This window comes from Lipophrys pholis, assembly GCF_963383615.2.
Source record: "Lipophrys pholis genome assembly, chromosome: 3".
Lineage (NCBI taxonomy): Eukaryota > Metazoa > Chordata > Actinopteri > Blenniiformes > Blenniidae > Lipophrys > Lipophrys pholis.
In genome coordinates this window covers 13,730,708-13,757,781 of record NC_137627.1, presented here as the reverse complement: position 1 = coordinate 13,757,781, position 27,074 = coordinate 13,730,708, and the positions used below count along the sequence as shown (strand labels likewise).

Sequence of the window (27,074 nt, the reverse complement as noted above, 5' to 3'; positions counted from 1 at the left end):
CATGACATCATTTAGAAAGCAGAGCTTGTCCTCTTAACATCCTGCCTTTCCACAGAAACGTTGCTTCTCTTCCTAATTACCATCTTTGCCTCTATGCCTCCCTCCTGCTGCCGCCACTCTTCACATAATAAGGGCAATGTGCTTTCCTGAGTAATGTCGTGTGAATGACAAGTTACACCGCGGTTGCTGTGAAGTCTCCTTTTATGGCAGGCAGGTGCCCCATTGCACCTCGGTTTTTTGATCGACCAGGTGTCTCTAATTATGACAGTTTTACTCACCCTATTCCATCTCTTTAGCTCTTACAAGTCTCCCATCTCGCCTTTTTTTTTAACCCTCTTTTCCTGCCTCAGTGAGCAAAGTCTAGAAAAAAAACTTACTCTGCCATTTATAATCCTTTACCGCTCCTTTCAGTAATTCACAGGATGAGAGTAACAGGGTCAAATGGATGTCCTGTAACATCAGTGACGATGGGGTGGTGGAGATGATGAAGAAAAAAAACACACGCTAATATCAGTTTAGGGAGCTAATGAGGCTTGAAGGTGCACAATACAGCTCGGGATCTCCCTCGTTTGCTGCATGCATCTCCTTCTTTTTAAAGTTACAGCAACACTCCATCGTTCATGGACAGAACTTTTACCTGTTGGAAAACGCTTTCGCTAACGCGATGTGAAAACTTTGAAGGGGGGAGACTTTTTAGTTTATTCGCAGTTCGGGTGTTTACTTCATGATAACAGGTTATCTCCACTCAGGAGCAGGGTTTATTGGTTGTGTGATGATAATACTGTTGAATGTTTTTGTCCTCATTTCATTGGCTGATTCCTCTCTCTATCGGCTCAATAATCGCTCCCCGTGCACAGACATCATTACTGGACGGATCTTCTTGGTGAGAGATTGGTTAGCGAGAGAAAGGGAATCGGGAGAAAAAAAGGGGGAGAAGCCCTCTTCTTCTCCATCTTTTCATTAATCACAAATCATTTTTTTCCCTTTGGAGACCAGACCACTCAGCGGGAAGGAGAATAGGCTTTCTTCTTCCCTCTTTTCTTTTTATCTCCCTTCTGTTCAATACATTTCCCTCCCTTCTTCTCCCCAGGATTTCTGCAGTCTCTAAATGCCAAACCAATAAACCGAGAAACAAAATCCCCTTCCTCTTTCTCTCGCTCTCTCGTTCTCAAACAGACTGCATGTTCAGTATTTTAATAAAATCACAGCTTAGATGGTCACATCTGAGAAAGCATGTACACAGTGAAATACAAGCGCAGGCACATAACAATCGACGGATGATATGTGCTCCCTCTCTTTTATATTTCCAGAGGCGGTTTAGTGTAACCTACTGTTGCACGCCTCAGCAGCCACTGTGACTATTAGTGAGATCTCACAGGGCTGAATAAGCGGTGGGATTGTTCAAGTTGAATAACAACATCGAGAAGTTCTCAGGAATGCAAGTTCAAACTTGGCATTGGAAATCACAGAGACCGAGATGGACAGGGCCGTCATTCAGGCGAGAAACAATATCAAGAAGCCATATTGAGACTGGCCCCCTAAACAGTTCTTTGTGAAGAAGAAAACGCAGGAAGTATTCATACAATCCATTCGGTTACATACACTCCTGCCACTGACCCTCCTGAAAGAATTATAGTTATGGTGAAAGAACCAGCCGATGGTACATGCTTCATCTTCTGCTGTTCCCGCCCGTGAACACAGACACATGTTAACACACACATACACACAGACGACCTTGCTGCGCAGCACAAACTGCATCCTATTATGCTCAGCAGTGACATGACATATGCACCAAAGGAGGAAATGAGAGAGTGGTATTTTGGCAGCAGCGGAGTTGAAACCTTAATCTAATCTTCGAGGTCCATCTCTCTTCCACGCCGATGCACACTGATCTAAGTTTCAGCTGAAACCACCAAAAACACTGGTATCGCAAGCGAAGGCATGGACAGCCACACTAACCTCATTTTGTCATTTTCTAAACTGTCACAGGAATACTGGAGCACAAATGAACTATTTTTAGTTTTTCTTTTGTGGTAAAAAACAGTGGAGGATAATCAGTAGTGAGGGTGACTGTGAGTGAGATATATGCTGTGATATTTCATGGTGCCACCTTGAGTCCCAGCAGAAGTGCAGCAGGCAGGGCAGGGAGGAGAGGGGATAATGATCCTGCTGATAATGGAGGAGTGAAACCTGGTAAATGAGGCTGGGTGTGAACAGTGCTGCAGGGGGCTCCTTTGCACACAGTGTCTCTCTCTCTCTCTCTCTCTCTCACTCTCTCTCTTTCTCTCTCTCACACACAAGCCTACACATCTCATTGGTATAGAAAATGTGCACAATATTGTCAAGAGTACAAATGAATGGCAAAGTACTTTGTCGTCATCCCCTCCTGTATGTGGGAAAGCAAATGTATGTGAATGCATTTCTGCATGGAGCGTAAACTGCGCTGGCGTTTGCAAGCATTGCTTCTACAAGCTGCAAAAAGTACTATCGTTCATCAGCAAGCTGACTTGTGAATGGCCCCTCAGCACAGAGATCCACTTAGATCCACTTCACAAGGACTGTATCTATAGAATAAAGCCAACACTTTGAAGCATGTGGTCAATCTGCCCTTAATTACCTCCACAAAACCCCGATCAATAGATTCCAGAGGTAAGATGATTCCTAATTGCATCTGACTGTTGCTCTTAATGCCGCTGGTCCCCCGAATCAGACATTAATGATCAATTAAATGCTCACAACTGAGAAAATAGAGCTGAGCAAAATGATGTGGTGGCGTTCGCAGAACTGGTGATGACAGAGAGGCCCTCTTGGCATGAGAGAGAATAAAAAGGAAATGGGATAACCAATCCAAACCCCCTACAGCTCTTCTGGGGTGACTACAAACTCGCTCCCAGACCAACTGAAAGATACAAGTCTGAGCCTCCACTCAGCTAATCCCATTCCAATGCCATGATGTACGGATCAAGTCTCTGTAGGGGCCATGCCATGTCTTTCTGGACTCTTAATTCATCATTATAGCCCAAGATTGAGCTCAATGACATTGGCTACATGATTGGGATCATTGTGGTTGCATGTTGCATTGCATGATTGGAATAGTTTGTTTCAAACATGGATAAAGACTTTACTTAACAATGTAAATCATATCAGAGCTTTGTGACAGCATATTTAACTCAGTTCCTGACACAAGTTCGGCCCCTAATCCCGTCAATGTGTTGACAAATGTACTTCCAGCAGTAGTAGAAACCTTTAAGTCACCATTTCTTTATGTGTTTACATGACTCAGTGCCAGATGTACAGTATGGTATCAGTGTCTACTCTGAAATTGAATTCTACTTAGGGTCCGGTATCAACTTCAGTTTCCTGCCGGCTGTTTATATTCCTGCATATGTTTGGCCAATAAGGCACATTGAGACTGAAAATGGAAATAGAACTGAACGGAAGAACGAAATTATAAATAGACGACAGGCTGGAAAGACCCAGCAGCTTGTTCACGAGTCTGACGTCACCCTGAAAGACGTTAATATTTAATCCATGCGTTGTGAAATTAAAAGGCTCAAGGAGAAAAGGCATAGGAGGATCGACAGGGAAGACACTGACGGAAAGGAGGACAGAAGCAAGATAAGCCACTGAAAAGCAAATCGGCAGCTCACCTCTCTTTTAATTACAAACACATTGATAATGAGATAGTATCGCAGAGGAAGAGGCCCTCCACTGGCATCATCAGGGGAAAAAAGAGGGAGGTTTACTCAAACTGTGTGTCCTCTACACCAATACCAAAAGTGCCTGCAGTGAATTTGGATAGGGTTTTCAAAAAGTGAATACATTGCCTGCAAATCCAGACGGATACTGTAATTGATATTCAATAAAAATAGAGAGGAATCCCCTCAAGAGTAAAGAACAGATCCATTTTGATAGTTTTTTCTTTACTGGGCCTGGACTCCTCCCTGATACTTGGATAGTCTGACTCGGCAAAGCAGAACAGTGACCTCCTGTGGCTCATCCAGGAAAATACAAACGCAACATGACATCACTCTGAAGCTGGAGCCGTTCTCATTTGTCAACTTGTACTGCAAACGTATGGACATGCATGCTGTAAGTTCTAAAGTTAATCAAGATGCATAATTAGATTCACTAGGCTTTCCTGGGAACTTCATGTGCAAAACAGCTTATTTCTAGTTTCAACTAATTACGACTCCGAGTACGTGTAGCCCCAGAGCACTCCTCTCAATCACATTCACACACCCATCGAGCATGTCACATTGCCATAATATGTATTACACACTTCGGAGATTGTATGACATGACATGTCCCAGGTGTTATAGGGCCCATGTTCGACTTGACATGCTGCTGGCAGGTGATTAGCAGAGAGTCAGACCTCGCTGCCCCCATCACACATTACTACGCAGAAGGCTTCATCTCCCTAATACATAATTATAAGAGCCATATGAATGCCCTTCACATGTCTGCAGGGTGGTTTGAAACATTTACAAAGAAATGTAGAGCTGAAGCAGATAGACAGGAAAAAGCCATTACTTTGGTTTGCAGTTGGGGCGATGTAAGCCAGAGTCTATAGCTTCTAGATCTAGAGCAGGATAGTCTCTATGCACTGTGTTGATGGTGTGGTGCTAGGTCACTAATGATTCTGTCAATCAATACCCTGGCTGGTGCGTCACAGCAGTCTTCTCACATCCTGTCATTGCCGTCACTCCGCTTGGCCCACCTCAGACACAGCGAGACCCAGCACACCCACACCTGCATGGCTACTACACAGTGCATCGTATCTAGGTTAGAGTTTATGACAAGAGGGATTATGTCAATGCAATCTGCCGCCTACAGACCATGCATCACTCCTGAGGAATAATATACTAGGAGTATAAACGCAGATACAGGAGGTGTTCTCAATTAATTTGCACCTAATGAATGAAAAAAAAAAAGATTAAACATGTGAATTTCCTCCACAAGGCTTCAATAAACCTAAACTAATTCAAGGCAATCCTTAATCTCCTGACATAGGCTTTTTGCATTGTTCCCAGTATTACAGTAACAGGATTGTAAAAGCATTGGCTGCAGTTACACCCATCCTCCAGCGAGGAAGCGACTGGTGGGGGTTAGCATTAATTTCCAAAGCCTTATGTTTCATTTGCATAATTACCATAAATCATCACAGGGATGTTCTGGTCCACAGTAGAGAGGAGGTTGGAAAGGCTATTGGTGAAAGGCAACAGTCAAAAGCCACGCAACATGGGAAGTGCTGACACGGCTGCTGAGGGTTAGATGGTTATCTTGTGAAAAATAAACAATTGTCAATATATTCCAAGCATGTTCTCAGTAGAAAACTGTAAACAGAATCTGTCCTCAATGCAGACCAGTGAACACAATTACATAATACATTATGACAAAAGTAGGACTTGTAATACGTTTTCATTACTGCTGTCATAACAACAATGACTCGTATGCAAGGGACTAATTTGTTTACTATGCAACTTAATGGTTCAGCATGTTTCTTTGTTATATTTGTTAGCAAATTTTTTACATGATGAGTCTACAACTAAGCTACTAAAAGAACACAAATGTAATTTCACTCCATTGATATGTTGTGTTGAGTCCCGATCTGAACTTTGAAGCTCTTTGAGGCAAATATCGGATTTCACGTAAAACAGCATCCGCCGTGCTTTGGCCAGTCATTATTTCAAAATCTTCATGTATACTGAAAAGTACTGAAGCAAGTGAAACTTGCATTTTGTATGCATCTACCGATCAGTTAACCGTATAGTATGGGGTTAGAGAACAGCAAGCACCACAGAATAAGAGCACCATGAGCCCGAGGGGCAGCCATTTACACAATAACAATGCTGAGGCCTTGGTGTAATAACCACTCCACCAGGGTAGTACAATATGTGACCTTTGCCAGTTTCTTCCATCTATAGTAATGAAAGGTTGGCTTCTGCAGTGAATGAGAGAGACTACAAAGGATTAAAATTATGTGAGCTCAGTGACGGGGCAACAATTCGGATCCTGCACGGGCTTAGATGAGTAAAAGGGATGCAGGGAGTTAAATGCTTTGACACAGGGTACAGCCTGTGCTGCCTGCTGGCACAGTAATCTGCTGAACTTCAAGTGCTTTGTGCAATGATGAATTTGAGTCATCGGGCAGAGAAGTCGGTGGGGTATTTCAGGATAACTAAAGCAGATTAAGCACACTCAGAGGTTAACCCAAAGACCTAAAGGGGGCTCATATCTCTCAAAAGTCCATGTCTGCTCTAGGTACCCGCACTGCAACATGCAAACTAAACATGCAGTAACACCATCAAAGTTACCTAAACTTTACCTCACCTCTTTTATCTTTATATCCAAGTTTCTTAAGATGCTGCTGCAGCTGCAGCAGTCTGATCTGATGGAGCCAAGAACAACAGAAGGTGGGTGAGCAAGTGTGATAAAGAGAAAGAGATTGAATATGAGAGGGGTGGAGGTGCAGAGAAGCCCTGCAGTGTGAATGAAAGAAGACAGAAAGAGGTAAAATGAGAGAAGGGAATGCTAAAATAAAAACCTGAACGAATAAGAAAAAAAAACCAGGAGGGGAACTTAAGAGGGCACTGATGGAGAGGGCAGAGGACGAAGATGCATGACAGCTGGCAGACAGGGAAGGCGGTGCTGCTCTGCTCAGCCCAGTCTCACTGCACCTCGGCTGGCCAGATGGACTAATTTGGCCCTCTGTGCCCTTCATCAACCAACACACACACACACACACACACACACACACACACACACACACACACACACACACACACACACACACACACACACACACACACACACACACACACACACACACACACACACACACACACACACACACACACACACACACACACACACACGGAAATGCAAAACAACACATGCTTGCTTTGTACAAATCTGCATAGAAATAGACACTCTGTGTCAAGACCATGAAGCGAATACCCTTGTTGAACTCACATGGCAAAAATTTAAATCCATCCTGGTAAACCAAGTTAGAGAGAGGGAAATAATCAAATTGTACATCAAACATAATCACAGTAAACAAAATATGCCAAGAAACTATTTACCTTTGAGACCTGAGTTTTTGTGCAACACTCGCTACTATACAGGGCCTCCCTCTAGTGTCTGCACATCGCTACTGCATCACAGAGCTTTAATCAGCACCAAGGCAATGGACAGCTCCCATGATGGAAAGGCAGACCACCAATACGCTACAAAATAATAGCCTGAAAACCACTTTTGGTAGATTTAATTTTTGTAAATCTATAAATGAAAAATCTCTCTGCAAAGTTTAGCTCTCATTATCTTCCTTTCAATGTGTTTGTTTTCATCCTCATTTCTCAAGTAATTTAGTGGCAGTCCCAAGAGAGAGGGAGAGAGAGAAAAAGCATTCAGCCCGTCCCCAAACAGTATTGATTGATGTCTGGTTATAAAAAGACATCAATCATCCAGACAGTCTAAAATTGAAGCTGCAGTGGTTGGTGTGTCCACGTGCTTGTGTGTGTGTGTGTGTGTGTGTGTGTGTGTGTGCCTGCGTGCGTGCGTGTGTGTGTGTATGTGCCTATACTTGTAGGTGGTCGTGGTGGCCGTGCTGACGCGGTGCAGTATTACGAAACAATAAAATTTAGACAGCTGATTCATATCTGAGCATAAAAGCCAGAGTTTTGTTAGGTTCTTCTTTAATGAAACCTATAATTTCTGCCTCCCACAATGGTGTTGCTATAGAGCAGAGGGATCGATCATAAAGAGAGATATCCAGAGCCGCTCATTTTTGCAGGATTGCCATGGCAATGAGGGAGCTCAGTTACACTGCGAGAGATCATTTACACAGTAAAGAGTCGCATGTCAACCATGTCTCTCTGCAGAGAGTCGAGCAGACATCCTTCATAGAAAGACATGAAGGGAGGGAAAAAACACACCCATACAAAGATCTGGTTGCTTACACACACACACACACACAGACTCACACACACATGTGCGCTGTGGTGTCATGCAGCAGGGTTTTGTCAAAGACTGATGTTATAGTCACAAAGGTTAGAAATTCAATCACTTCAGAGATGGCTTCCACGTCATTGTGTCTCAAGAAAATATGACTCCATCCCGTGTGTGTTTGTGTGCTCGCTCGCTCGCGTGTGTGTGAGTGTGTGTGTGGGTCCATGGATGTATAGACCCCTGCACGCGTGGAGAATGTATTGCTGGGTCAACAAAAATGAAAGTGTTAGAATTTCAAACAGGGTGGAGCTGTCATTCGTAGCAAAAACATTACTTTTATGAAAAGCACAATCGCAGATAGAAAGTGTATGAATCGAGACAGCTTTAACTTGATATCTGATAATCATACAAATAGAAAAGTACCTTACACCAGATTCGTATAGGCACCTGTTTCTCATATAGGAAGAGCAGATAATCGACAGCATCAGCACATTCAACTGGTGGACAAACGTCTGTTTTTCATCTTCCTTTCCTCTTCACCGCTCTCCTCCATCTTCCTTGACCTTAAGGTCTTAATGCACACCAACATTCGCTCTCTCGCTCTCCTTTTCTCTGAGACGATCGGCCCATGTCAGCAGGTCGAAGTCACTTGAGCGAAGCATTTCCCTGCCATATCCAAGTATCTCCAACACAGCCGCGAGCTATTATCCGCGTGTGTGCACGCGCATAAACTCAAAACCACACTTGATGACTATCTACAGGCTTCTTGGCCGAAACACTCTGCACCAGCTGCTCATGTGTTGCTCCGCGGCCCTTGAAAACGGCATATATTTATTTCTACAGCTCACCACTTTGAATTCTCCTCACTCATAACCTATCTGACCCCCTTTTATCCAGAAGAATCTAAATCAAACAGCCTTTTTCTGTGCAAAAGTATTTCTCTGTAGCGACTGAGTGGACAAGTACCACCTAAGTGTGCTCATACACAGAACTCTCCGAGCCGTCTCTGAGATTTAACCTGCCTGTTGACTTCAGGCTCAGAGATTAATCGAGGAGTGTACACACACTTGCTATTCTGCTGCAAGTCTGCAGACGACATCGGTATAGAATCGTAATGACCACAACAGACGCAGCGGAGAAAATCCTTGGGATTTACTGTGGTCTAGTTAAATAGGAGATGAGTAGATGATCTGAATGAGAATGACTGATTTCACTTCTGTGTGTGTGTGTGTGTGTGTGTGTGTGTGTGTGTGTGTGTGTGTGTGTGTGTGTGTGTGTGTGTGTGTGTGCTAGACCACATCATTTTGTGTGTCCTCTTTTGAGAAGCCGAGTAGTGAGTGAAAAAAATATCTGGGGAGGTACTGCCCCCAGCTGGACAGGAAGAGGAGTGTGTACATCTCTTCATAAACATTCCATACAGTAATCATATGAGCACGACTTTCAACAGAAAAAAGGGGTTCTGTAAGTGACGCCGTGGCCCCCACAGAAGGCTCATCTGAACATAACCAAGTCCGTTTGTATGTCCATGTGTAGGCAAAAGGATCTGAACAACAATAAAAGAAGATCTGTGCAACAATCTCCATGCAAAGTACTTCACTTCACGAGTGTGCTAAGAAGATCTGAGGCTGCTTTCTAAGCAAAGTAGGAGTCACACTATATACAAAATTCTCTGCTGCTAATTCACTAAGCAATTTGCATGAAGCGATGAAACAGTTTTAATACAATCATTTTTGAGGGATCGTTTGCAATTTTTCCCACCACACCAGTATAAAGTTGTGCACAATACTATGCAATTTTAGGAAATTAGTATTACAAACTTTTTCAAAACTAATAAGATTTTGTTTGCGTTAATGTCAGCGGTATATTTAGCAAAATAAAACTTGTTAAAAAAGAAACTGTTGATATTTCACAGCAACGATCAGGAGACCAACATATTCACAAAGTATTAGCATAACTAATAATAACAACAACAACTAAAACCAATCACCCAGCCACTAGAAACTTTTAATGAGCAATTAATGCAAGACGTATTACAGAAAAGTGGGAAAATTAGATTTTCCTTGCCTCTGTTTTGAGGTCTACTTAAAACACCAGCCGACACTCTAAAAACTGACATAGAGCCAACTTGTACACAGAACCAGTCCATCTTTGTCAACTGTGCGGTGAGCAGCTGCAGCCGCATACTCAGACGCACATGCGTCTCGAACGCCGTCACTCATGTGACGTGTTGACGCCATGTCCCAAATATGTGATGTACAATATGTGATGACATGGAATGAGGACGACTTACTGGGGTGCTGCCATCTGACAGGGTCATCATGCTGATCGACATGCTCATCTTGTCAGAGGAGGAGAGGGAGGGAGGGGAGGGGCTCCTCTTCTCAACTTCCTGTCTCTGCAGGAAGTCACGCCAAGCCCGCTGGATGCTGCATGTCGTGACAAAAGACAGCATCCAGCACAGACATACGCCCGAATGATGAGTCAAACTTTTATAAATAGCATGTACATTTATGAATTGCTAGATCTACATATAAAGCTGAGTTGCACTGAGATCCAGGCTATGAAACAAGTTAAACAAAATTTAAATCGCAAATAGCATGAGATATTGTCGGACTGTATTGAAGCATTGTGTTTACAAAATGACACCACTTTACTTTTTACAATGATTCGAGAGAAACATAAAGCTACAAAAAGTTAAAGTAAGCTAAGCGTTGTTGGTAATTTCTACGTTTTTAAACATATTATTATTATTATTATTATTATTATTATTATTATTATTATTATTATTATTATTATTATTATCTGCTGTTCTACTTAAGTTCAAAATCCATGTGAGAAATAACAAAAAACAAAAATCAATAAACCATCAGTTTATTTTTCAAGTACATTTGTCTATGTCCATAATTTCCTCCAAGATACATTACAGAGACGGTTTTGCATCATAACATAGAGTAAATAATTTTATGTTCTCTCAGAACTGTGTTATCTTTGTACACACAGCCTCCAAAAGCGTTGCTGGTCAGAACAGTTAAAAGTTCACAACGCCCCAACATTTTTATATTTTTCCTCTAATATTATAATTAAACTTCCCTCTGTACATCTCCCCAAAGCTTTATCAGAAATGACCTGACCACTGGAGGAGGAATGTTCTATTTTTTTGTGTGTTTTTTGTACATTATTCTTTAAACCCAGAATTCAAAATAGAGATTGATAGATAGAGAATATACCTACATCAACACCTTGGTATCAATGGGAGGCAGGTTGATATTGATGTTGTTGTCTAGGTCCATAGTCAGATGGTTACTGAACAGGAAAGAATTGGAACAGAGAGGGGAGGACATTCAGAGGACACACACACACATTCACACATCCAAACAGGTCGAAGCTGGGTTATCAGTAATTAAACCGTGATGTCTTGTTCCCATCTGCTGAGAAATTGGTATTTGCAAAGCCACAAGTGCATGCACCTCTGTGACTGTGTTTATCATTTTGTTTATGTGTGAACAGACTCACCTCTGAAGCTGAAAACCTTCATCGTTAACATGCTCATAGTTGCTCTGGAGGCTCTTCAGCTGATCCTGTGTGAGAGACAAACGGGGGACAAACTGAGTCAAGCATCCAGGGAATGAGACGGCGGTTAACATCCCAGACAAGTGTTTGTGGCTTAAATAAAGACACAGAAGATTAGAGAAGGGCCCCTTTGCAGATTGTGTACGTGTGCATGCAAAATATGACTGAGTGTGCAGCAGATGTGTGATCATTGTGCTGAGCTCAGGGACCCCTGTAGGTTTGGCAGCATTTTGGCTGTGTTTGATGTTTTCATGTAAAATTATTGAAGGCAGGTTCAGAAAAACTTGGCAAAATTTGCTGCCTTCGCAATTTTTCAAGCATTCAGCCCGGACGCACAGCAGAGGCAGCACAGAAGGACGCCATTCATGTCGCTTAACCACAGCTGTACAGATGTGATGAGGAGATGAGAGCGGCGAAACTTTACGCTTCCTCTAAAATGACGTTTAGCTCGGTTCTCCACTCCTCAGCAGCTGCTCTCAACCCCCCCCCCCCCCCTTGGCTCAGTTCTTGTGTTTTAATAGTGCTGTGTAATGAGGACATGCCTGCCTCTACATAATTGAGCAGACTAATTCAATTACAAGGGAGCAACAAAGTTTAAGTGGAACAGTTCTTCCTGATGAGCCAAGAGGGTCACATCAGGGCACTGAGCTTCTACCAGCTTCATCGCCGCGTGTGTGTGTGTGTGTGTGTGTGTGTGTGTGTGTGTGTGTGTGTGTGTGTGTGTGTGTGTGTGTGTGTGTGTGTGTGTGTGTGTGTGTGTGTGTGTGTGTGTGTGTGTGTGTGTTCAGGAATCAAACCTGCAAAATTCCTCACTAGTATTTGACTTTCTGTGAAAACTGATCCATTGCTGTGGATGAAAGGCTTTATTACATCTATAAGAAGGCAGATCTTCCGAAAAGAAATCCTCAAAGGGAAATACTTTACATCTTTTAAAGTAATACCACAGTAAGTCAAATGCATGCCAAGTGCTGCCCAGGCCCAGGTATTTACAGATATATAATGCACACGTTATAATGTGTTAAATTGAAAAAAATGTAACCTTGTGGTACTGTTTAAAGGTGAGTCTATAAATACAAATAATTAGACCAACAATCATCAAGCCAATCACACAATCAAATCTTTTGTAAAGTGGCATAAAACTGACCAAAATCACACGTTTCATTTTTCCATATTCCTAAGATAAATGTGTCATTCAGTCGCAGCAAGAGAGAAGAGGAGATGCTGATGTTTGAGAAACACAAAGAAAGAAAGCCACTCCTCAACCAGTACCACTTTGTCTCCCTGTATTGTATTGAATTGTATTGTATTGTATTCTTTTATCTTATTTTCTATTACTTTTTATTAGTTTAGTTTTTGTTTTTTTTTTGTTAGTTAGTTTAGAAGGAAACATACAAATCACAAGTTACTAAATATGTCAACTTGTCCAATATAGGGTCGGTATTCATCACGTCGCCATCCATGGAATAGACGAGACAGGATGACTATGAAAGTGTCCTTTTGATGGTGTCGCTCAGTGTATATGACATGTACGTGCTTGATGAAACAGTGTCTTCAGCTTCATAAACATATCCAGTGTGGCGGTTTTCCTCCTTTCAGTGCGGCAGGCGGGGTTGTTTTTCTCATTACTCTGCCTCCCAGAAGGAACAAGCAGCTCATTAGACAGAATCAAGAACTTTGACTAGTGATCAATGATCGCTTCAAGGAGCTTTTCTCTCTCTTTCTGTCTGTTTGTCTTTCCCTGGCTGTTTGTCCCTGATGAAAAGACCATTGTTGAAAGTGAAGCTGTGGCTCGACCGTGGACTCTCAGGCAAACTTCCACAGTGTTGCTGTGGCATTTGTTTTGGGGTTTTTTTTCTTCAAAAAAGTGCTTTTCTTGACAGACAGCAGCACTCAACACTTTTGAACAAACGTAAAAAAAAAAAGTGTCATTAGGATTCTTTTTTTTTTTTTTTCAAGCAGGCAGAGAACATAAAGATCAAAAGTGAGTGAAATGAAAGAAAATCTAACTTTAAAGAGCCCAAAATAACTTCACTTCACTCGGTAATTGAAGTGCAGAAAGAGTCAGGTAGTGAAAGGGACGAACGACAGGGAAAGCAAGTGACAATGATGGAGAGATAAGCGATAAATGAGGAGAGGAGATTGTGTGCGTGTGTGTGTGTCCGTGTGTGTGTGTGTGTTTGTGTGTGCATGTGTGTGATTGTGTGTGTTCCGATATCCAGAATACATTATTAACCACTTAAACAAAATCCTGACCTCAGCAGGTCATTTACAATGGTCGTAATATGTGCTATTGATTTCAAAATATGTGGCAGTATACATTTTGCAATTATTGTGTACCCAACCAAAAGCTAAATGTGTCGTCAATAATGACTTATTCATCCAGTTCAAAAGTGTCTCTTTCCACTATCTAGACTTGTATCTTTCCATCTCTGCCTCCGAGGAAAGACCCCCCGTCCCCTTTCTGGAGTGGGAATGCCAAAAAAGTACCGGAACATAAACCAGAGGTTTGCATAATTTAGTGGCAGAGTCGACAGAAAATCTATAGTCATTTTGGGCTTTGGCAGTGCCAAGCAGGCGTGTATTGATTGGTATGTGTGTGTGTGTGTATGAGTGTATGTGTGTGTGTGTGTTGGATTTATGGTAGAGTCAGGCAGAGAGCAGGGAGAGGAGGGATCAGGAAAGGAGAGTAAGAGAGAGAGGAGCTGATGGAGAAGAGACCTTGAACCCACAGGACATAACACAACAGAGGAAATTGAGCTGAAGACAACCAAATACAGGTTACGAGACCCCGTTTCATTATCTCCCCCTCTCTCTCTCCTGTCTCCCTTTCCCCACCTCGTTCATCTTTCATCAATCTTTTCTTGAGCTGCAGTTTGCAAAAAAAAAATAATAATGAAAATAAGATTTAGAGACACAACAAAGGTGAAAATAATGATGGGATCGCATTATGACAAATGTAATGGCAAAGGGATTGAGGATAGACACAACAGGGCACAGTAGACCTGAAGGTGTGTCGGAGATTTATCTATATCTTCATCGAGATCTACATTGCATAGAAATCAATACGTTGATACAAATATAGATACGATATTGACAATGTGTGAAAGCAAAGTACAGTCTGGACATGTCATCAGTCCATCACAGAGAGAACGGTACTCACATGCACACTTACTGGCCATTCAATGTAACAATCGGTCTCAAAAATGTGTTCTGAGCCCCACAGAGGGAGAACAAGCAGACTCCACATAGAGAGATGTCAAAACCTGGACCCAAAGTAGGGATATCCACTGCGAGGTGAGGGTACAGCCCACTACCTCCTTTATCTACGTGGAGCGGGTTAAACAAACACATTGGTGCGGCAGGTTGCGGGACAGGTGGATTGAGTTAAGCCCAGTTGAGGAATATTAACAACAAGCAGGCCTTTAGAAAGGCCAAACCCATTTATTATTACTGCCATCTCATACTGACCACCGTGGTACCTGGGCATTGAGGTGGAGAGAACAAAGCACGGTGCGCAAGTATACAAAAAGCCATTACAGCAGCTCTTTCTGCTGTGGAAATTGAGATTCAAGAACCTCTGAACCATACAACCAGCTTACAAGTCACTTACTGAGTCAGTTCTCACCAAAATATGATATCTAACACCTTTCTGTCGTTACAGGAAGCCTCGAGCAAGAACATAATGTACGAGATATACTGAAGATAGATGTTTTAATGACTGTGTATACGTTCTGACTGAGGAGGGGTTGTTTAAGTCACGTTTTTTAACTATATGAGATTAATTGCAACCACTGATACAATCATATATTTTTTTTTCTCCCAATTCTCAGTCTCTGAATGAACACAACCTTCTCTGTTTTAGTTGTTCCCGTTGTGAAAGAGAAGGACTTATCATTTATTCATGCATTAATGATCCATACAAAAACAAAAACAACAATATATATGAAAATGCATTACAATGCAATATTGTGGCTCAAATGCTGCAACATAAGCTTTAAGGGGGCAAATATTTATCAAAAGTTACTTTATTGCTTCATTGAGTTTAATAACTTGCCAGTGGTGTTTAATAAATCCACCCCAAAAAAAATGAAACGCATACTGCATTCATAATAGTTGAGACTCTTCAAATTGTACAATGTGTTTGAAAAAGCCTGTTTTACGCAGAGTTATGGGCATTGGTTTCACAACATCACATATAGCTTGTTCTGAAGACAAAACCAGTGTTTTTATTACTATTGAGACTCTGATTTGCACTGTGTGCTGCTGCACTGCTGACATGATCATTTGTATTTTATATGTCTTATTGCCCTTTTATACTTTTAATAGAGTTTTTTTTTTTTTTTTTTTTTCATTTGCCCCCTACTTTATTATATTTTTATGTTTATTGCTATACTGTGTGTGGTATCCCTACTGCCTTACTGCCCTATTAATGTAATGTTTTAAAACCTGGCCGCACATCACATTTTCTATAACAGCTCAATAAAAGATGACTTAACCTGACCTGAATTCAAACGGACAAAAGAACATAGGAGGGAAAAGGGCACTGTAGTGATTGTGAGTGTGGTACTTTTCTCCCTTAAAACACAACTCAGCATTTTCCTACAAGTCTATCAGAGGAAAAGGAACGGTTAAAACATTATGTACTCTCTTTTTTTATGAACTGTTGCCATGTTTGTACTGCTGATTTTCAAACGTGGTCATAAACTCCACAATAAATGAACAGTAAACAAATTGGAGTTCGAGAGAACTGTGGACGATGTGGAGCAAGACTCGGCGCTGTGCACAGTTCGTTATGAAGCAGGTTGCTATACCGGGAGTAACGCACGAGTAGCTGATTAATGGTTCCTTTAAGTTTGTACCTTTTCATAAATGAAAAGAGTTTTCGAGCTGCTGTTTCTCTTTCTCTGTCCTTCTTCCAACTATGACATCAAGTTAGGTTTCCTTCACCATAAACACCAGCTTATATTCACAAGTGCTGTCTATAGTCTATACGCTGGTTTATCGACGCAGTTTAATTGTCACTTCTTTTTCACAATATATTATTCTCTTTCTTTCTATTTCCAAAATGCTGTTATGTGAACGTGAAACCTTTCTGACACTAAAATGCAAGAAATGATGCGTTGAAACCTTGTCACATAAATGCGGCCTTAAATTGAATTTTTCAAAAAAAGAGTAAACTAACAACGACCTTATAAAGGGCAACAATGATCAAATAGAAACAGTTTGAAAAAAAAAACCCCTGCATTACAGCGCTACACAAGCTCTTAGGCTTGAGGCATTGGCCTACTGGCACGTTATACACTTTTTCAGGGCTTTATACTTTCAGCCTTTGATGATGGGAAAGGGTTTCCCTGTGGTCAAATCTCACATGAAAAAAAAAAAACTAAATTGGAAGTGCCAGCACCGAAAAAATGCAGCTGTAACAATACTGATCATTGTGTGAGACAAGTTGGACTTTTGGCTCGGTGGAGTTTTTGATCTGTGTCACCAAAAAAAGACTCATCTGGCCTGTCAAAAAAAAAAAAAAAAAAAGGTTAAAGGGTAAACGAGAGCTATGGGAGAGGCATACAACTACAGAGGAGATAAGACGTGAATGACTGATCTTCTGAGGGTTGGCGTGGCCAAAAGGTAGTCAAAGGACTGAGAAAGAGGAGGATGAGAAAGCAGGTTCTTCACTGGCAGCGGAAAGAAGGCGCATGGAGGTGAAAGAAAGAGGCCTGTGGGCTCTGTAAAAACTAAACTGGACCTCCGTCAGTCAGGCGGAGAAGCACACATGAGAGAAAACTGGACCTCCGTCAGTCAGGCGGAGAAGCACACATGAGAGAAAAATGGCCTTCCTGGGAAGTGGCCTTCATCTCTCCGGTACATGAGATGTAAATCTGTCCCTTCCAGCTCCGACTTATCCGCACACACATACTAACGCTCACACGCATGATTTAAATAGCTCCATGGCTCCTTTAAATGCCCTCTTAACTCAGTTCAGGAGACAGAGTGACAGACAGAGAGGAGAGACAAATGCACACACACACACACACACACACACACACACACACACACACACACGTATCTCAAGAGCTTATAAAAACAGAGACTAAGTCACAATCCACTTCTGTGTTTTGTTAGATTGTTGATTTGTCTGATTGTCCCTCTTCTCCCTTTTCTCATGCAACGTCAGAGAAACATTAGTATATTCTCCTGATTTCCCCTTTCCCTGTGTCTCCATCTCCACTCGTCTCCTCTGGTGTGTTTTGTATTCATCCCCCCCCCCGCCCCAGCACACTCGGTTTAAGTTGGTTTTCCTCTTTAATACTTGATGAGCTTCCTGATGTGAAGTGCTGCTAACAGATTCCTGGCCGTCACTTTATTGTTGTCCAGCACTGTAAAAGAAAACAAACAAACAAGAGAAAAAAAAAAAAAAAAACGCGCCCATCTGTGTTTGTCTTCCTGATGAACTCAATTAACTCCGGCGCACAGTCTGCACAACAGTAATGCACCAACGTTCATATGAAATGCATAAGCACAAGCGCACACATGCAAACCTGCCGAGATAATTACAGTTCATTTAAATGGCGCAAAGCCAACAGCATACAAAGTTACACAATACAGTCAAATGATGAAAAGATCAACAAATGGCAACATTAATAAATAGAAATGAATACAGTAATTATCTTTGTAAATATGTAATGTTAGAAATGGTGCAATTATAGTGTATAGTTACATCATTTGATTGCAATTAACTAGAATGAGTTATATTCATACATAATGTCTCCCCGGGGGCACTTACTTGCAATCTTAACTGCATTTAAGTAGTTCAGTCTTAAATTAGTGATCCCATTGTATAAGATAATCATATATTTTGACAAATCTGTTGAATTAATTCAATAAAATTAATATAAAAACAAGATGAAATGCCTTCCACTTCTCATAAACGCATATTTTTCCAGAGAACAACACAGAAGGTGTATCAATATATAATGCTTTTATCCAGCATGATTTCTTTTCTCTTTAATTATTGAGAAGAAATCACGATAAAAGAAATAAATGTCTGAAGAGCAATCATAATGATGATGTCAATAAAATACCCATTTTAAGAACTGGACTTAATTTAAATAAACGGGACACCATAAACGGGACAGTTCTGACAGTTGGAGACAACATATAAACAAGTACAAGATATTTCATGATTAAAAAAAAAATTTAAAAAAGCTTTTTTATTTTGCATCGACACCACCAGCTGTGAAAAGAGACCAAAAGGTTTGGGACTCAACTTCAAATTTGCTACTTGGTATGAGAACAATGGATGTGCAGTGTAATTAATAAAATTTAGTATTCCTGTAAATAACTCTGGTCTTTATTGTTTTCCCATTCGCACGAATTCCAGTCTATCAACAATAGAGACCTACAGTTGAATAAACAGTACCCTCCCTTTATACATCACCTTGTGCTTACTTCCACAACGGGCTGATACCTCCAACCTAATGATGCTGTAACCTTGAGAATAGGACTTTTTCTATTCACCACTCAGCCAAAAACCTGTCATGACCTGGCCTTTCACTGGTGCTACTCTAAACGGTTTAAACACCATCATACCATCTGCCATGCTACATGGACCTCACCTCCATCTCACACACACACACACGCACACGCACACGCACACGCACACGCACACGCACACGCACACGCAGAAAGGCCATCCAGAGGGCTTGGAGGCAGGGTCTAATCAGTCAAACCTCCCTGGGGTCCCCTGGCCAAGCCAGCCAGCCAGCCGGCACCATCTCTACCATCACACTCACATCCTCATCTCTGTCATCTGTCGGGGGGGGGGGGGGGGGGGGGGGGGGACGACACAGAATATATCAGTACACTCTTATTTGTGTTTGGCTATGAAAGCAAAGAATGAGAACAGGTGCAGTTATCTTTAACCGTTCTGGCTGGACATTGTGGACTGCCTAAAAGTGTGTGTGTATCTGTGTGTGTGTGTGTAGCTGTGTATATTTGCCAGAGTACACCATGTCCAGACACTAGCAATGTCGTCCCCGGGTGACCCTGCAATCAGAGCTGGCTGGCACTCTTTCTATTGAACTCCCTCATACGCGCACACAGAACCACATGGAGCCCTGCTCTCTGCTCGGAGAGGGAGACTAATGTCTGACGACGTCAGAGGCAGTGAGGAGAGGCCGTGCAAGAGAGAGGGGAAATGAAGCAGGGTGAAATCCTAAAGACAGTCACACAAGAAAAGGCACAATGACCCATCATTGCTGCATAATGCAAATAGTAATATATTAGGAGGTGATGGTGATAGCACTACTACTGGACCGGAGAGGTGAAAGGTAGTGAGCAGCTGTACCTAATGTATCAGAGAGAAAGTGAACTTAATGGAGAGGAGCCGGTCTGCAATGGCGGCAGTAAAAAGGCTGAGATAGGAAGGCTAAATATGTCCATTCAGTATAATGCAGGCACATGCACAAACACAAAGGCTACCGTCGTTGGTTATGGAAGCCCCAGATTCAACACCTGTGCCTTATTTGACTGCCACTCAATAGGAAAGCCTGATTCTGCCCCACCAGTATGTGCCTGTAGCCTTAGTACCAAGTTAGCAAATTCAGCTTTAGATTCTAACACAAGAGGAAAGTCCATGACCAACATATCAGCCTATTTATTCGTAAAACAGAGTCACATCACAAATGCGGTGACTATCTGTGAGGATGGAATAGCAAGGCTTTCCAACTAAAGGATATGGAGGGTGAAATTACTAGAAAACGATATGTAATATGATATCACATCTTCTCACAAAGTGATTTGTGGATACCATCGCTCTTTCACACCCCTTTACCTAATTCAGGGTCACAGCGTGCTGGGGCCACCTCCATCTGACTACGGGTGAGGGCATGGTACACCCTGAAATATATGTAGCTGAAACATTATTCTATTAAAAAAAACAAATAGCTCACCACCTTTGCATTTGCCCCTTTCTTTTGACCGGTTTCAAATTCCTATAATTTTTTTAATGAAGAATTATTACTTTTTCTCAACAAACATTCTCCTCATCAGACAATTAAATTGATAAGAGATTGAAGTAAAGTGGAAGGATTGTGTTTGAACAGATTGAGAAAATTAGTTACATCCCTTCCTACTTTTCTTTTTTTTTTTTTTTCTCACCAGAAAATTATTTATGACCTGTGTAGTTAGCGGTCCCTGCTCTCACGGTGGGCCATAACCAAAGCTGTAAAGCCAGCTGTTAACATGCCAGAACAAACACACACTAAAGAAGCCTCCCTTTTACAGCGATGCTCAATAATACCTGTCCTCCGCGGCAGCTAAGCTGGGCTGCGCTGCACAGCGCTGCGCTGACGACTGCACCGCTGGGTGCAGAGCAATATGTATGCAAAAAGCTGAAGGTAAATGTATGCATCCATAAAGTCTCTTTTATTGGGCATTACGGTCAAATGGCGGGATCGGCATTGTTGGTTAATAAGATTGTAAAGGCAGTTGTAGAAAGTGTAGTAAAATACATGCAGAGTCAGGAGGATGAGCTCTTCCCCGGAGACTTTTTAGTTAAAGTGATATAATCCAATTCTGAAGTTCATTCTTGCATTTTAGCAAGTTTGGTTAAACTTTATTAGTGCGTTGCCCTACACCTAGACGAGCTCCCTTGGGTGGATTTTGAATCTCAATGAGTCATCTGGAAATGTATTGTTACATTTAAAGGGAGCAAAAACATATAATATATTTTTAAAGATAAAAGGGATCAATATAAAGAAAGTAGATTTTTTTTTTTATGCCTTGTAGTCTGTATAAGGTAGAGCAGGAAAAAAAATCCAAACTGCTCATTACTTTTGTTTAATGTCTAAAAGGCACTTTAACTTACAGTAATTTTCTCATTGGTGAAAGCACTAACCCACATCCACTCAACAGTTTTTACATTTCCTTTCGCGGGCTGTATCTGCCATGACTATTATGCAAAGTTTACATATGGAAAAATGTGTGTATTGAGGCTGTAAAGATGCAGTAAGAAAGATCAAGGGCAACGTCGTTTGATCATTACTTCTGTACTCAAGGCCCATTTTCACTCTTTCAGTACCAAGGCCGCACACAAATGACCAATTAACTGGACAAATAAACCCTGTCTTCTTCACAGTGTTTATGACAAACCTGTTTGAGCACAGGGTGACATACGGTTCCTCCAAAGGCTCGCTGTCTGAAGCGCACACACCAAACAATTATAGCCAGGCTTGAGTTGTGAGCTCGGGCTGAGACTGTCCATTAGCGATGGCCCATTGCTGTTTCAGGGTTAATGAAGTAGAAAGGCAGAAGAAAGAGAAACCCTGCAGACTTGATTAATGAGGGCAAGCAAGAGAGACAGGGAGGAAAGAGAGGAAGAAAATAATAGGGATGAATACAATTGGATAGAATGGTTGGCTGAAAAAAGAGAATGTGTGTAGAGGTGATGAATTAAAGGGGGAATGGCGTAGAACTGAAGGAGAAGATATTACTGGATCTTTTAATTGATCCATGTGAAGCTGCGATGTGAAACCCGCTTACCTAGTCTTTATACCATCAGAGTGTCCACTAAACGGTTGTTCTCGACTCTACGCTATCGCTGCATCTCTTCTATCAAAGTCTTTTTTTTACTCTGTGTCCATGACCGTACCTTAATGCCACGGAAAACCTGGCTTTCCTCTCTTCAGCTCAGCAGGAAATGATTAAAGTCACGGTCCAGTTCACTGCTGGTTGCCTCCCCCCCTGGCCCCCCCCTGGCCCTATGGCCGTCAGGTGGAAACACCCACCTGTGCTGAGGCATGTTTGGTGCGCGCAGACGTGCACGTACGTACACACACACACGAAACCAGTCACCTGTGCGGCGCTATGGAGTGAGCGTGAGGCAGTTAGCTGTGGCGGGCTCTAGCTACAGCTTGGCTATGCTCTGAAAAGCAGCAGCAGGAACGGCATAGCGGGTTGGCGAGGCAGCGTGCGTGTTCATTAAAACGCCCAGCACCATTCACAGAGAGAAACAAGGCCATAAAAGCAATTAATCTGCCCATAAACAAGCAATTCCGCCTGTCCAACACACCCACAAACGCACCCTCATGACAGCGGGAGCAGGGGGAGGAGGGGAGCGCAGCCTTTCGTTCCTCACGGCTCTCTTTCTCATTATCTCTCGCTGTCTGATTCAGTTTCTCTGAACTACTCGGATAGATCCAAAGATCTTAAGGTGTTGGATTTTTCTTTTCAATTTTAACCTGAAAAGTGTTGCTATCAGAACTTTTCATTTAGGCGGCCTCTCACTGAACAAAGTGGACAAAAAGTTCTGCATCACAAATCTCTGCAATGTTGTTTTATGTCCCTGTATTTATGTATAGCAGGCGTCACTTCACTGATGCTGCAAAAAAAATGAGTGCAACAAAATATTAAGGTAAAATATTATTATTAGCATTTTCTGATGGTGAAGTAATTAACGGTGCAATTGATTAAAAAGGCAACAACAGAACGACAAGATAAGGAAAGGTCATATAAACAACAACAAAACTGTTTACGTGACAGAAATTCATAATTACACTGACAAATATTATAGGACATTTACCATTTAAAATCAGGAAATATTTCAAACCCAATTTTGACTTTCATGAAGTCAAAGTATAAAAGAATAAATTAAATAATTAGTATCAACTTACTCCATTTCAATGTTTTAAAAAATGTCAAACCTTATTTTAACTGATTTCAGAAGAAATGATAAGCGCGATATCATTGGTGATGGTCATAGTTTGAGAATGTGGCTTTTCTGGCACATTCTCTGCTGATATACGTAGTTCAGATTATATACAACTAACAGGAACATGAATCTGACGCCTTAGAAAGACTGGTGGGCCTAAACAAACATACATGTCCTTAAATATTTCTCTCCAACAGCAGAGAATTTTAGTCAAGTACAAAAAGAAATATCTTTTTCAGTACTATTTTCAGCTCTGATACTGATGGCAAAGTACATACTGATGATCATTTCCTCCCATCTCCTCCATTTATTTCACTTCTGGAAGAATACAAAAATGTATCAGTAGAATTGTGTGTGTGTGTGTGTTTGTGTGTGTGTGTGTGTGTGTGTGTGTGTGTGTGTGTGTGTGTGTGTGTGTGTGTGTGTGTGTGTGTGTGTGTGTGTGTGTGTGTGTGTGTGTGTGTGTGTGTGTGTACATTTATTGCCTGTGGCTGTACAGATGATGAGAGGTGATGAGTTGCATGCCTCCACCCTATTGAGTAATAATGAGAGCAGTGTGATTGCCTGAGCTAAGAATAGTAGGCTGCTAGTAGCTTTAATAGGAGGGTTGTCTCTCTCTGCTATCAGACCCTATGGCTACACTATAACTAGATGTATCATTGCAGGAAAAGCTGTGACACAGCTGGAGAAGTCATAAACACAATTGAAAGAATGTGTAGACACATACCTGGACTTAAACACGCATGAGAAACAGGGTTTGTGCCGCATGTACGCAGGTCGGGATATAGTGCTCGAGGATAAACAGAAAATGAGGGAAAAACACCAAGAGGCTGAAGGACAAGTTGGTTAAAAAATAAATTTCTTCAACAAAGGTCAGCTGGAGTTCAGGGAATGAGCCCATAGCTCCTATACCTGTGCCTACCTACCTCTAATTATTCTTTTTCCACATCCTATTCCTTTTCCTAAAAAAATAATAAGGCACTTTGTTCGTTTTCTTTATCACATTTTCTCAATGTCCCGATTATTTCACCATGAAATCCAAGGCTGTTTTCTTAAATGCTGACTGGAATGTAATCTCTCTTACAGAGTAATTCTACCCAACTGGAAAACCCCCCAATAAACTACATTATCATGCTGTAATGAGCAAACAGGCAAAAAAAAAAAACCTCCCCGAGAGATATGCAAGAACAGGGTACATCTCCTCATGCAAGATGGCAATAGAAAGTGTACATATTGTCATTCCTCTTGTAAACCATCTGCTTATTCACTGCCTCAGTGAGGGAGTGAGGGATGGTAATGGTAAACACAAACACACATTCTCTGCCTCGCACAGCCCCTCTAATTTTATTTTCCTGTCTCAGAATCTCTTCCTATACCCAGTGGCCATCACCCGGAGCCAATCTTGTGGAAAATGAAAACTATCTGAATATTCCTGACGATCTCGGGAAGAGCTGTGCGCTCTCCAAGCACCATTTCACCTGCCGTGTTTACGGCTCCACGCTGAGCTATTGCACGACTTGTCTTTGCTCTCCAGATCACAGAAGGAGAATAAAGTTGAAATTAGTTCCAGGGATATATGCCAGGCGAACTGCATGCCTTTCAATCGCAGAGACATGCACACACAAACTCATGGGAGTACACACACACACACACACGGACCTACACAGAAGTTCAATTAGTGTCCAATCGTAGGGAACTCAGGTGAAGGATAAGTCATGTTTAGTGCACCTGTCTCTCGCTGCCAGAAGCTGCGCTGGAATTAAAGAAGAGAGTTCGGGAGCTCTGCCACGAGAGCATCAACTGGAGGTCATAAACACACAGAGGAGACAAGCTGGAGTCTATCCTGCCTGCGTGATGACTCGCAGGGATACAGGCAATAAATAAATTAGTGCTCTCCTCACCCAGGAGCAAACACATGGCATTAATATAAAATCAACACGTTTGTGTAAACGTGAAGTGTGGATAAAAAACATACTTTTTTTTTTTTAAATCTACAAAATCTCATAACGCAGATGCAGCACACAGTGAACACCAGTGAATCAAGGTGATATGTGTGTGTGCGTTTGTGTGTGTGTGTGTGTGTGTTTGTACACTAACCTGGCACTCTGAGAGACAGGTACATGGGTAACTGTCACTAGTACATAGCTGATGAATATCCAAAACTATTCTAACTGCATTGTTCATGAACCCCTAGCGTCTGGCAGACAGTTCGGAGGCACACTGCCTTATTTTTGCGAGGCATTTCCATTGACATTGTGCAAATATGCACACCTGATACTGCGGGAGGCATTGAATCAATCTATTGATTCTCGAGGCCCCTGCCTTTTTTGTAACCGTCATACCTCAGCCCTAATCTTAACCATAATCTTAAACATAACCCCATTGTAACTCGAGGCCTAAAACATGGTTTGAATTACAAAATACATTTAACTGGCGTGAGAACCTGCATTTTTGTACACACAAGGTGAGTCGGGTTCCGCAGTGATGGCGATTCCTTGTATTTTCCAGCACCCACAGAGTGTGAGAGGGAGAGAGGACGTTCATGCACGTTGGCAGATACACAAAACATGAACACCACCAAACTTGCATTTTAAGTCTCTTAAACCAACACATTCAGATTGTCATGCAAATGAAAGTTATAAAAAAAAAAGGAAAGAAACAGACAGTCTCACAAATTTCCATTTCTGCTCACAACGCTAAGTGTAGCTGTCAGCATGCGAGCTGACAGCCGGGAGAAGAATACAGCCCGCTGGGATGACCTTGACGTGAAGCGCAATCACACGCACACACACACACACACACACACACACACACACAACACTTGACTCCACAGTTGCTCCAGAAGTTGCTCTTTTGTGTATTTTTGACTTCTTGTCAGTTGCATACAGTGCCTCCCATCCCGTCCATCTCACTCTGCTTGTCTCTCGCTGTTCCCAAACGTGTGAGGAAATGCCAGTGGTGGTCGTTAAATCATCCTTTTAAATTGTGTGCCGTCATGCTTGTGTTAGGTGCTTTAATACAAGCCTTAATACAAGCCTGTGGGAAGACGGCGAAAAAAAAAGGCAGTGACTTCCTCCTACCACTGAATAAAACATCCCATTTGGAGCTAACAGCCATAAACCATAAATCACCTTTTCCCCCCTACCACTGGGCCCTTACCCAGAGAGAGAGAGAGAGAGAGGGAAGGAGCGGGATAAGCAGATATGCATGAGAAAGAAGGTGAAAGAGATGCAGGTAATAATACAGCAAGGCTGTGACATGAAGTTTTGAAGGAGGAAAGTATCTGAACAGAAAGGTAATGCAGAGATAGAAGAAAGCTGAAGCCATATCTGGTGAGCCAAACCACACAGTCACACGCTCCTAATAAAATAGGAGAACCGAGTGCTGTCAAATCAAATCCCACAGAATGGCATGCTCCGCTTGCTAAAACCAGAGTTGATAAAAAAAAAAACCCAAAAAAACGATGAAATGAATGTCAAATTAGTTCTGAATATAAAACTGTATTCATGAAGAAACTGCAATAAGATGTGAGTGATCAAATTATAGCAAAACTTCAGGAAGTAGTGTCACTTTTTGTGAATGTATTGAAATATATTCCTTATTTCCTACTGTGTTACATACTGTACATCAAGGTTCTATAATGCTTCAGCACTATGTTTTTGGCTACTTTCAGGCTGCAGCTGACCACATGAAGCAGGGTACACCCTGGACAGGCCAGTCGTCCATCCTAAGGCAAACAAACACAATCACACCTATTCACACACACATGCACAGAGGAATCACGCAAACTTCACAAAGAGAGGTCCAAAACCCGGAATTGAACCGGGGACGAGTCAACCGCTGC

The 27,074-nt window shown here is 41.9% G+C and overlaps 1 protein-coding gene across 1 annotated transcript in view; it reads right to left on the bottom strand.

Moving 5' to 3' along the window:
• schip1 (schwannomin interacting protein 1) overlaps nt 1-27,074 on the bottom strand; it is a gene marked incomplete at its 5' end in the record, with an annotated part of 221,830 nt that overhangs the window by 142,046 nt on the left and 52,710 nt on the right. Inside the window, 3 exons of the mRNA XM_080460055.1 lie at nt 10,241-10,376; nt 11,182-11,253; nt 11,464-11,528. Of these exons, the coding sequence (XP_080316181.1) occupies nt 10,241-10,376; nt 11,182-11,253; nt 11,464-11,528 (273 nt within the window). The remainder of the gene's footprint in view (nt 1-10,240; nt 10,377-11,181; nt 11,254-11,463; nt 11,529-27,074) is intronic.